Source organism: Schistocerca serialis, chromosome 1 (genome assembly GCF_023864345.2).
Source record: "Schistocerca serialis cubense isolate TAMUIC-IGC-003099 chromosome 1, iqSchSeri2.2, whole genome shotgun sequence".
In the NCBI taxonomy this organism is placed as follows: domain Eukaryota; kingdom Metazoa; phylum Arthropoda; class Insecta; order Orthoptera; family Acrididae; genus Schistocerca; species Schistocerca serialis.
Genome location: NC_064638.1, coordinates 878205228 through 878218388, shown reverse-complemented (window position 1 = coordinate 878218388; position 13161 = coordinate 878205228). Strand labels below are relative to the sequence as shown.

The 13161-nt window shown below is 37.1% G+C and overlaps 1 protein-coding gene across 1 annotated transcript in view; it reads left to right on the top strand.

Annotated features, from left to right (window-relative positions):
* Window positions 1-13161, top strand: part of LOC126410800 (ileal sodium/bile acid cotransporter-like) — a 201108-nt gene that overhangs the window by 161542 nt on the left and 26405 nt on the right. The window contains exon 3 of the mRNA XM_050081317.1: window positions 7304-7660. Within this exon, the coding sequence (XP_049937274.1) occupies window positions 7304-7660 (357 nt within the window). The remainder of the gene's footprint in view (window positions 1-7303; window positions 7661-13161) is intronic.

Below are 13161 nucleotides of genomic sequence, written 5' to 3'. Positions count from 1 at the left end.
TTTTCCTTTCTCTAGGCTTTGTTGACCTTCAGTGGACCTTGCGGTTTTCTTTCTTTGGGTTTCGCACAGCCCCTTCTTTGGCATGTAGTTTTGTTGATTTGCCTGTTCCAGGTAGGAGGGACTGATGACCTCACTGTTTGGTTCCTTTATCATTAAACCAACCAACTGAACAACCAATTTTAGTGAGGGCTTCACAAACTGTGTTCTGTGGAACACTGATGTTCTGTGGGAAGTGAATAGGTGTTCTCCAAAAAAACCATTAATAACATGGCGTTTTTTGACATTTCTGTAATATTTTTAAAATTTTAATATTATTTCTCTGTTATTACTTACACCTTGTGACTGAAGTAATCACCAAATAAAACACGTTTTTCTCAGTTTCAAATAAACAAACTGCTCTACCAAAATACCAAGATTCGCAAAGCATTCCATCAGAAGAAAAATTTAGAAATCCATGCCTCAGCGTCTAATTTGTCAAACTTTTTCATTATCACAGCTGCAGTTTTCTTATCACTCAAGAATTCCAGGTGATTGTTCCAGATTGTTACATAAGTGTAGTTCAACATGGCCACATTTTCCTCTTCCCCAGTATCCTCATTGTCTATTCTCTTTTTTGTCCTTGAAGCCATGGTATGGCATTTCTTCATTTTCAGCTATGGTACATTTCCATTCACCATTTCCAGTTTCCATAGTTTTCTCCATGAAACACTGGTATATTGACGTCCATTTTCACAAAGTACACATTTTGAATAACAGTCTTCCAGTTTCGTTCATCGTTCATAACCGACTGCTAGTATTGGGTTAAGCCTACTGTTGGGTTAGGCGGTCATCATGTAAAAGATTGGTTTGAATGGCACAGTGCTTTACGAGCCATGACGATGCTACACCATTGCCTTTCTCTGACCTCTGAACCCAAAAATTTATAAGACCATCTTGTAAGGTAACAATATATTTAATTGGTATTGAATGCTTTAGTTCTCTCTCTTGCTCATCCCCCTCTCCCCCCATGCCTGTTTGTTTCTGTATCATTTGTTATTAACAGTCTTATTGTGACACTTGATTGTCGAAAAAATATGCACCTTAAAAGGAAGGATAAGCTGACAAGAGCAAATTTTGATGCTGTAACTTCTACCTTTTATGTCCCAGAACATACGCAAACCAACAACTGACATTGGCACCTCCATGGAACTGTTTTATTTACACTGATTATTGGATAATGAGAATGGAGAATTGGCAGTCAGTGAAGATAGTAACTGTAAACTGGTAATGGCAGTATTTTAATAAAAAAAAAAGGTGCAGTTGTGACTCAAAAGTATTTTCAGTAGTCAGCAATCACTGAATTTGTGGTCATTCAGTGGAAAATAAAACAAAATTGTCTGATTATAGTGTCCTTCATTATGCTGTTAACATGTATATCAGTTTTCTAAATGTCATTAATATCTGTCCCTGTTTTAAAATTGTATAAATTTGACATGCCTAACACGCTGCTACAGATGTGCTCTCTGCATCCATGCTGAGGGCGGCTTTTGTTATGGCTGTAGTGCTCACCAAGTGCTGGTGCCTGTGCTGAGAGTTGGCATTCCAGGCGATGAAAAATACTTGTCATCTAATTTTTCAAGAACTATTAGGTGAAAAAATTTTATTTTCACACACTCAATTCAAAACTGAATTTCTTTTCGTTATCCACCAGACTTACTGTGCTGCATCAAGCTGAGTAAAACATTGCATGAAATTTTAAAGATTTTTCGGAGGTAAAAACACATTTGTAAACTGTGTGTGTGGTTGATTTTAGCTCTCACATTGCAATGAATAAAATACAGATGAGATATCGAAATTTTATTTAAAACTGATAGCAGAATACTATCTCAGTTCGTTCTCAAGTTATTGGGTTTTATATCCAGCAGACAGTCATGTGCAACATGTCCATTCACTTGCTTGTGAATCACAAATCGTGCTCATAATAATGTTAATATCTCATAAATGATTCAAGGTATCTAAATGAGGTTTTTTGCAAATGATAGCAAGCAGTGAGGCACATATGTTGCATGCTAAATACTCGAAACTTTTTTTCGTTCAGATAAGTAAGTAATTCATCTACAGCAGTAAGAGGTTGGCACCTGAGGACTCATACAGATGCCCGTAGCACTGTAGGAAAACCCAAGCAGTATGCGTGTACAAGTCCACAGCACCTCAAGAACATCATAGCAGGACATGCATACATGTCCCCAGCAGTGAAATGATGGTAAAATATGACCCTTGAGCAAATGAAGTACTACTACCACCTCTACTACTACTACTACTACTACTACTACTATTACCTCTGTTTTCATATAAATTGAAAGCTGACATTCTATCTGTTTAGTTTATACCAGTTTTGTTCAGTTCTCTAAGCAGTATCATTCACTTAAACGCCCGTTGCATAGCTTCTGCAATATTTAAATATAGACCACAGACATAAACTTTAGAAGTCACATATTTGGAAGCACTTGCTTGTCATATTTGCCAGATATTTTTATGTTTCTCTCATGTTGCTTCCTCTTACACCATGAGCTTTGAAGAAATGTTGATTCATATAGCAGACTATCTATTAATAAGAAGGTGGGTATAATACTGATGGGGTTCGTTGCCAGGAATGCTGTTGTAGGGGAATGTTCAATTACTGGAGAATATTGGCTTTAGGGAAGTACTGAGAGAAGAGAAAGGTTTCTGGAATTCTGCAATACCTTTCCACTGGTTTCAGCAGATACTCCTTCAAAGCTAGAAAGGAATAATTACCAACACCACCACCAGTCTTCAGCCATTCCCATCCATGCTTCTCCTTTGTTTTCTAGTGTCATTTACTCATCTTCCATTAGATTGTCTTCTTGATATTTTACCCTTCTCTTGGAATCTAGTACTGACCTTGCTTCTTCCATGTCTCCCATCCATTCAACTCAGCACATGTCCCACATAAAATTTTCATTACAGTCTTATTTACATCTTCCACTCCAGTCTGTTTCCTGATCCACCTGCTTGTCTTCCTGTCCCTCTTAGTAGATTCCAATATGCATCATTCCATTGATTACTGAACAAAGCTAAGTGTTCTAATGGTTTACTTATTAAAGTCAAAACTGGTTATAAACTAGTCATATTAGAAAAACTTGAACCTTAATTTTGAAATTCTGTTCAGTTTACCAGAAGCATGGAGCTTGATAAGAAATTTCCACACAATCAAAACTGTAATCAGCAGCCCTAGTGGAATTTTTCAGATACTTGAACTGTGAAAACAGAGGGAACTTTGCTGATGATTCGGTTCTGTTTACTTCTAGTGCAGATCGTTTTTAGTAACTAAGGTAACAGCTTAATAGAACATACTCACAAGGAGGTCTGATAATCAGTGGTAATAGGGCTATAAGAATGAATAACGCATACAATGAACATAATACAGTATAAAATAACAGTGACAGTGAAGTCATAGAACTAGTTCATGAGTTTTCATATTTATGTGATGGCAATGCATGGGTGGAAAAGAAAAGAAATAAACAGAATGGCTATCCTGCATGGAATAGCATAGGTCTGTCCAGTCTGTCAGAAGGATAACAGGGCAGATGCAAAAAACTGCAGGCCTATCTCAATCAGACTAGTTTATTGCAGGATTTTGGAATAAATTCTGTGCTCATATATAACTGACTTCTAAAGAGAAGTAAAAAATTTCATTAGGCATCAACACCAGTTTCACAAGCACCACTTGTATGAAATGTAATCTACTCTGTTGGTCATGCACCCCAGAAGTTTGCTGGTTACTGTTCACCTGGGATATAAATTATCTGTTCAAGAATGATTTTAGCTCTCTGAAGCTGTTTGCAGGTGGCACAGTTGTCTGGTCACATTAGAAAATTGTTGTAAAGTGTGAGAAAACCTGAAGATACTTAGTATTTTATGTAAAGACTGATATCTGAAACTCAGCATGCATAAATTTAATGTAATGCAGGTAAATAGATGATAAGCCCTGGCTAATTTAAGTGCTGTGATGAGAGTAGCCTCCCTTGCAGACAGAATTACTAACACCTTTGATGTAACTACACCATAAACAGGTTGGTGTCCTTAAATTTCTGGCATTTGCAAGTTGTGATGGAAGCGTGCTTGTCACCCTTGTTGATGATTTATTTGCAAATCCAACCTTCCACTTTGCATAGTGCATAGACAGCGTTTAATGAGACTCAAACAATTTTCCATTCACTATCATGTCAGGCAGAAGGGAAACAAGTTTTAAGACAAGTTAGAAATGAGAAAAACATCGGTTTTTAGAAAACAACCAACAGAGATGACATCTTGTACATGTCCTCTGCTCACCACATCATGGCGTTTTGCTGTGTTATTTGCTAGCAGGATTATCAACTTGTTTCCATTATCTGTTATGTTAACATAGCATTTGGCAGCCAAGCAGGTCTGACTGTATCAAGCATGTTGCAGAACAACATTTATCAATTCAATACACTGACAGTTCACTCTAAGCTGTAGAGCCAAAGGGGTACCATTCTTTTGTTAAATACATACACCCCCCCCTCCCCCCCCCCCCCCAAAATAAAAAAAAACAACTAATGTGGTGAAAAGTTTACAAAGTTAAAATACGTCATTTTTAACATAAATGAACTAATCTGGACAGTTCTGAACTTCAGTGCCTCTGTGTCACCCAGGATGAGATATTCAGGGATACACAAAATTCCATTTCTTACTTTGAGGTGTTAAATACTGGTGAAGACTGAGAACCTTGAAAACAAAAAATATTTCTTATTTGCAACATTTAGCTCTTTTGAACCAAAGCAACAAATTACTGACGTATGCATGTATGTCAGTAAATCTCATAATCTTTTGCCAATGACACACTTCACATCATTTTAGTATTAATAATAACATTGTGTAAAAGTAATACTATAGGTGTCTGCAAAGTATCTAGTTATTGACCATCAAAAATGTAAAGAGATAGATTTTAGCAAAGAAGTGAGCACATTATTTTAAACACTGGCAGCAATTCAATTCAAACAGCATCACAGACAAAGGATAGGAACATGTCATACTGAATAAATTATACCAGGCCTCAAATGAAAATAGTGTTATTTTTGGAAAAATCACTGACAGAAATTACTTGATGTCTGTATTTAGCGTGACCGACAGTGTGTTGTCAATATGCAGCCTTTTGACTGACATGGGGCATGCAGTGCTTTGCCAGTAATGGAAATGCATTTCATGAATGGAAGACATGGTTTCATTTATGGACCCAGAGGGTGCTCAAAATATCCTCTTCATTGCAATCCTACAGAAGAATGATAACTTCTTAAATGTCTTAAATGTATGCAGCATCATTGATTGATTTGGTAAAATTAATCATCACCATATTCATCTCTATGCAACATGAAACTATGCTGCAAATATTGTATTGCCAAAATTGAAGAAAGCAGTGCTTTAATGAAGGAAATACATTACAATGATTACAATGTGACCAATAAAAACTTGCACCAAACATGGGATTCAAATGTGGATCTCCTGTGTTTAATGAGTTCCCATCTTTACAAATTACTTGAGCACACTTTGTGAGCAACTCAAATTCTCACAGCCAAGTTAGTATACTTCTACTTTATGTGTATGAACACTCAGGAGTGTTCCAGTAACTAATGAATACCACAATAGAGGCAATGGTTGGTAGGAGGATATGGTTTAATACTTCTTCAGTGCAATATAACATTTATTTAACAAAGAACATTTATTCTGAGAGAGTTTGAGCCAACACATATGAGACTGAGAATTTTAATCCATCAAAAAGTGCTCTGGCTGCCTAATTGGTAAAAACAACCATTTCTTTGGTAAAAACAATCACTTCTGGAATGTGGAAGATCTGACTTCCAATCCTGTGTGTGAAAAGCAATCATAAATGCAGTGCTGAATATTTCAGTATGGTTGCAATATGACATATCAAAATATTCAGTATTGTATGTGTGACGTACAGCATGTCCTCCTAAATGCTGAGGAGTGCCACAACTTTCACTCATATTACTACTGCCAGTATAGCAGCAGTCTATTAAGTTCATTCATCCTGCCTCGGGCATGGATGTGTGTGATATCCTTAGGTTGGTTAGGTTTAAGTAGTTCTAAGTTCTAGGGGACTGATGCCCACAGATGTTAAGTCCCATAGTGCTCGGAGCCATTTTTGAACCATTAAGTTCATTCAGCTTGCCTGTTATGAATACTAATGTAAAACTGAAATAAAATTTGTGGACCATTATCTACTTGGGACATGAATACACTGAAGCTGACCAAATGACCAGGGTGTTCTCAATTTTTTTCACACTATATAGAAAGAGTAAGGTAACCACTTGCCCATGTTTTTACCATTGCTCAAATTTATGGAAATTAGATTTGACAGTTCCCACTCATTGCTGCTGACTCAAAATAGACAGAAGCTAGAACTCCGCTATAGACTCCAAGTGAGATCATGTGTTCTTCACAATAAAACAAAGATCATCTGCTGACAGTGGCAAGGAATATTACATGAAATGTATATGCCTGACATACACACTCACAAGGTCACATTATTGCAATACTCTGGGCATTTTTCTTTAACACACTGTTTGATAAGTGTCAAATTATTAAAGTCAAGATTGAACATTTGATTTCAAGTGGTCCATTATTTTGCATATATGATAAATACAATATTGATATGATTTGGACTCCAAGTTAAGTTGCAGATCTTTCCTTAAATGGTGATTATAGGAGGTGGTCCCAAGGTTAAGGGACAGCTAGGATGTATCATATTAAATATTACTACGCCTATAAAACACTATCATTTTCAGACTAACATTTAAGTTTAAGACACAGATTTACATTCCTCTAACTTGTAACTAGGGTAATGGTATGGTCTAGTGGGCAGAGTGCAACCTTCCGGCCTTGAGGGTCCTGGGTTCAGTCCCAGGTAGGAGTGGGGATTTTCGTCATTCCACTCCATTTAGGATGAGCGCAGAGCCAGTTATCCTGCTATCAAATTGAGCACTTGGGATCTTTCCTGGGGGTAAAAGGTGGCTGGGGCACTGGACTTGATCCTCTCCCTCCTATGCTGTTGTGGCGTATGAAAGGCTGCACTCTACCTGCAGTCAGACCGGAAATCTGCAGATTATGCACAACAGATTTTACTTTGGTTTTACTAATTTGTAACTATGTTCCGCTATCTTCCCATGGGAACATTGTGTTAACTGAGTTGTATATGATGTGTATTATTGTCTAAATGGATCTTTGTTTTTACCAGTTGTTGCAATTCTTACTGGTGTTACAGGTTACACCTGAGAGTACACATTACACACTTCGAACTCAGCACATGGGTGAGGATGGTGTGTGGTCATCAGCATTCGAGGTGTCAGGTGTATTTTTAGGACATACAACTATGTGGCTGCAAATGCACAACAACAGCGTGGACGGTCCACTGATGCGCCGGTCTCCGCCTGTGCCCGTCACTGTGGTGCGCCCGGACCGTGCCATTGACCACGCCTTCAACTACAGTGTTGCCATCCTTGCATCCATCATCTACATCAATTTTGGTTGCGCACTAGACATTGCAGTGCTTACAAAGACACTCCGCAGACCCATAGGACCTGTCATTGGCCTTGTATCACAGTTTTTGTTTATGCCTCTGGTAAGTGAATGTAGCTGCTTGTGGTAAAATGTTTATTCAGTATGAAATGTTTATTCAGAGATGTGAGTGAAATGCTTATTAGGTACATGAAAAGTACAGTGATTAGAAGTACATAGCTCTTCATGTACAATCGTGTAGACATAATCACCTTTGTATTGTCATGGACCTATTCCTCAGTACTGTGAGCATTTCAGTCATATGTAAATTTCCTGATGTTGTAGTTTTAACAAACATTATTGTACCTAGTCACTATAAAGCATACTTAAGAAACAAACATATATATCTAGTAAATTATCTAGTTGCTGCTCACCATATAGCGGAGATGCTGAGTCGCAGATAGGCACAACGAATAGGCTGTTACACAATAAGCTTTTGGCTAACAAAGCCTTTGTCAAAAATAGACACCACACACACACACACACACACACACACACACACACACACACACACACACACACACGCAAACGCAACTCACACACACATGCTCACAGTCTCCGACAGCTGAAGCCAGATTACATTCCTGGGTTTTCCATTGTTTAGTAGATTATTTACTAATTTTGTGAATTTTGAAATCAAAATGTGTGAAACATTGTACACTCATCTCTGTATTGGAATGAAACTGTTGAACCTTTAAATTTTTCCAATTAAAAATTTTTCAAATATGATTCTATGAACACATTTTGAAGAGTTCTAGTCGCAGGTAGGAAGTTCCAAAACATTGCAAATTCTGCTGCTGATTCAAAGGTCCATTGTGGACACAATTCTCTTGGCTGTAGCTAAGCCATTTCTTCGCAATGTCTTTTTCTTCCAGGAGCACTATTACAGTAAGGTTTGCAGACGAGCTCCTGTGAAATTTGGAAAGTAGGGGAGAGAAGCTGGAAGATGTGAAACTGTGAGTGTAAGTCCTGAATCTTGATTGGACGGCTCAGTTCTAAGGACATTTCCCATGAAAGGCAAGGTTTCCAGTTGGACCTATTGAGCCTAAGAACGCCAGATGTTGGTTTCATCCCAAAACATAATGATGGTGTGGTATATGACATCGCACATGCACAAACAGAAAGAGAACATAACAATGATAAACTTACAATAATTTTTGCATTTATATTAGTTTTTTGAATTTAGAGTGTGGTGACAGATTGATCTGTTGTGTAGCCTAAGGTCTAGATTAGTGTGGAAGGTGACAGTTCAGTTGCGAATGAGTGAAGGCAGCAAGTCTGAAATATATATGCTTTTCTCTCCAATACATTACTGATTAGTATTACCCTCTAACAAGTTTTTCATTTTTCATTCATTCTTCCATTTATAAATTTTCTATTCATCAATCTGTAAGCTATGTAATGACTCATTCTGTGACAAAGTAGCTCTGGCTTACACGATTCCACAGAAACTGATTGATAAATAAATAATACAAAATATTAGATGCAGTGACATAGTGCTCTGTTGCTTAGCCCAGTTCTAGGTTATATTGGAAGGTGACAGTTTTGTCATGTTGGTGAAGAGATATCAAACACTTAAGGTAATCTTATCATTTTGAGTCCCAGTCTGGCACACTGTTTTGATCTGCCAGGAAGATTCATATTTTATTGTAATTGTAAGTATCTTAGTTAACAGTTTATTTTGTTCTGAGGACATTTCCCATGAAAGGCAAGGTTTCCAGTTGGATCTATTGAGCCTAAGAACGCCAGATGTTGGTTTCATCCCAAAACATTGCATTGAGTGTTTATAATTATTCCTGCTGTTAGTGTATTTATTTCAATATTAATGCATTGTAATTGATATGCACTTTGATTTATGTGCCTATACCGGTACTGCAAGTATTATTCAAATTTGACTGGTTACAGTGTTCTGTTCTACTGCTTAATCAGGCATTTACAAATATTGTACTTTCAATACATACAGAATGTGTACCTGCCTTAATGCAATATTAAAACTGATGTCTCATCTCAAATTAAACACATGTAGCTTAACTTTACTGTTGTTACAAATGCGTTGAGTAGCATACAGACTTATGAAACCGGATGAAGATTGTCTAGACTCCTTGCAACCTCCCCCTCCCTCCAACCTCCTACCACATCTAAGTGAGTCATTTACTCACTGGATGGACAGATATTACTTCTGTGAGTAACTGGATTTCAGTTATTGACTTCAGCAATTTTTTGCTGTAATAAGAATTATAGCTTCATTTAACAATGAAACAAAGGGAAATCTTCAGTTTCTAATGGGATATATGTCTGCAAGATAATATAGTTTCTACTGTGTTTGATACAACATATTTACTGCCTCAATTCCACTGAGATAAATATCAGTTACAAATGTAATCTGGGCAAATGTAAATATCAAAAGTGAACAGAAAGAACAATGAAAAATTCCTTTCACAGACTTGTTGTAGATACTATATGTGTAAAATACTTCAGAGGAAACATGCTGAATATAAAGCATCTTGTAGATGAACCTTGTTGTTTAAAGCAAGTTCCAAATCTGCATCAGAATGTCGCTATCTATTTACCCTGCTTCCACTCCTTACTTTTGCTGTCTGTGGCCAGTCATCTCCCTTTCAGGAACCTGATCTCCACATAAAGACCTGGGTTTAACAGCTGCAAAGGAGGTCCTACTAGTTTGAAAACATAAAATTGGCAGGAGTCTTCAGGAGCAGTGATGCTCTTCATGGGGTTGAAACTATGTTCATTTGTGAGAAACACCCTCCCATATTCACTGATGGATATTGGTATGCAATTAATTGTGTTTACCAGAGGTAATAATGAGCTGAACATTTTCTTTCTTCTAAGACCTTTCGAAAACCTCTTACTGCTTTTGCTTTTCTTTTGGGAAATCTGAATCTCTGGCATATTTTTTTTTAATTTCTTCCTCAAAAAAGCAACTTCAGTATTGTCAGGCCAGTAATAAAGATCTGGTAGCTTAGTGAATGAAGAAATACCATCTTCATTACTTCGAAGTCTATTTTCAATTGCTTTCTTTATAAAACTTAATCTTTTTTCTTGGGGATGAGAAACACTCTCCAATCTTGCAGTTCATTTCAACTCAAACTCTAATAGAATTCCACACTTCACCTTAAATTCTTCAACACTGAATACAGAAGTGAACAACTGGCATTATGACATCATTGCATAATAATGAAAGCAGTGCCTTCTCAAAATGTGTTCTAAAATCTGACCGCATAAGACTATTATTTATTTCTGTGGCTCTTAACATTCACATTTGGAACAATGTCAATAATAATTTACAGGTCAATAAACTTATCATGTTTCAAAAGGCTGTTAAATTGCCTGCCATGACACCTGAAAAGAATATCAACATAATGTTAACAAATGCATCAGATATAGACAAAATCTAATATCATTACTTGCTTTTGATTATAATGTCAGTAATGTATGATTTTTCTGCTTTTGAATATGAATGAAATGTAACTTTTTCTCCTCTGAGAATTCAAAAAGTTAAAGGGGATTCATCCCCAAGCATACTTTCAGAAATTCAGCACTGTATATATGTAGTGTATTATTTCTTCTTAATTGCATATATTTTTTAAAAAAACTTGAACACTGCTGGATGCAGCAGCTTTACAATTGAATCTTTGTGAAGATAAAGTGAAATACAGCAAATAACTTTCAGAAATGAAAGTTTTATTCAAATCCCCTGACCTAGGTTTCAACATCTTTAAAAATGTCTTTTTCAGAGTGATCAATTGTTACACCTATAATAGTTAATATTATACACATTTTGAAATGTAGGTATACAGAAAAAGTGAAAAATAACTCACTGTCATACAATGAATTGTTTACACTTGCTGGTTATATAACATTATGGAAGCATGAGGTCTGTTCAAAAAATTCCAGAACATTTGTAATTTCACGCCAATGGTGTGTTGAAGTGAAATGTGACTTGGCATCCCTGCACATGCCTGTGTTAAATGTGTAACTGCCACAAGTTTCACTGTTGAATGTCTGTTAGTTATTGTTCATTGCTGTACTGAGTAGAATGTTGCGTCACACAGTTTGCAAGTTTTGAGATGGCAGAGTTAGAGGGGTAATGTGTCTGCATTAAATTTTGTGTGGGGAAGAAAAAAAAAAAAAAACATTTACAGAGACACACCAAATGGTGCAGGAAACCTACGGTGATTAGTATGCTTAAGCCATACTCAGTGTTATGAGTGGTTAACGTGGTTTAGGTTGGTTTTGGGGAGAGGACCAAACAGCGAGGTCATCAATCCCATCGTATTAGGGAAGGAAGTCAGCCATGCCCTTTCAAAGGAAACATCCAAGCATTTGCATGATGAGAGAGGAATCATGGAAAACCTAAATCAGGGTGGCTGGATGTAGGTTTGAACCATAGTTCTCCCAAATGCACTGTGCCACCTCGCTCAGTCACACGGTTTAAAAATAGCCAGACAGAAGTTAAATGTGCCATTCAGGATGGCTTTTGACACTCATGTCAGGAATGTCAAGGAAATTGTGCATGCTAATTGAAGACTGGCTGTCTGAGAGACTGCAGAAGAATGTAATATTCCAGTTGGATCATGTCATGAAACCCTGACACAGCATCTTGGAATGCATCATGTTGCCATCAAATTTGTTCCACGGCTCATGAATTAAGACCAGAAAGACCTTCAACTCTCAATTTGTGAAGAGCTTTCGGATTGCGCAAATGAGAACAAGATGTTCCTTAAGAGAATCAGAACTGGTGATGAGACATGGGTTACAATTATGATGTTGAGACCAAGGTTCAATCTTCACAGTGGGTTGAGAAAGATTCTCCAACACCATAAAAAGCTTGTCAGCCCAATCCAAATGTCAAAGCCATGCCAATAGTTTTCTTTGACATTGAAGGATTAGTTTGTCATGCCACAAGGACAAACTGTTAATTAATGGTACTATCGGGACACATTGTGATGCCTGCGAGAAAATGTGAGAAGGAAGTGGCCTGAAATGTGGCGAGGCAATTCACAGGGTGTTTGCATCACGAAAACACACCCATACATTCATCCCTCTTGGTGCGTGACTATTGCACAATGAACGAAATCACTGTGTTGCCTCATACTCTGTAATCTCCAGACCTGGCCCCTACAGACTATTTTTTTATTTCCAAATCTGAAAACCCTGTTGAAAGGATGAAGACTTGCAATGATAGACGAGATAAAAGAAAATTCATGGATAGCGCTTCACATGATCCAGCAAGAGATGTACCAAGACTGCTTCTGGAAGTGGAAACCATGTTAGGAGTGGTGTATCATTTATGAAGAAGAGTATTTCGACGGAGCCCATGCACAATAATTAGAAGGTAAACATAGAAAATTTTTGTGAACAAAGTTCTGGAATTTTTTGAACAGATCTCATACATTAAAACTGTAGTCATACCTGTGCAAGATAAAATTCACCTCCATATTAGTAAAACAATGTGCATCATGCTGATCATTGTTAGACAGTACTTCACAAATGTATCTAGCGAGCTGACAACACACTGATGCCACTTAGGTTGAGAAGATTTTC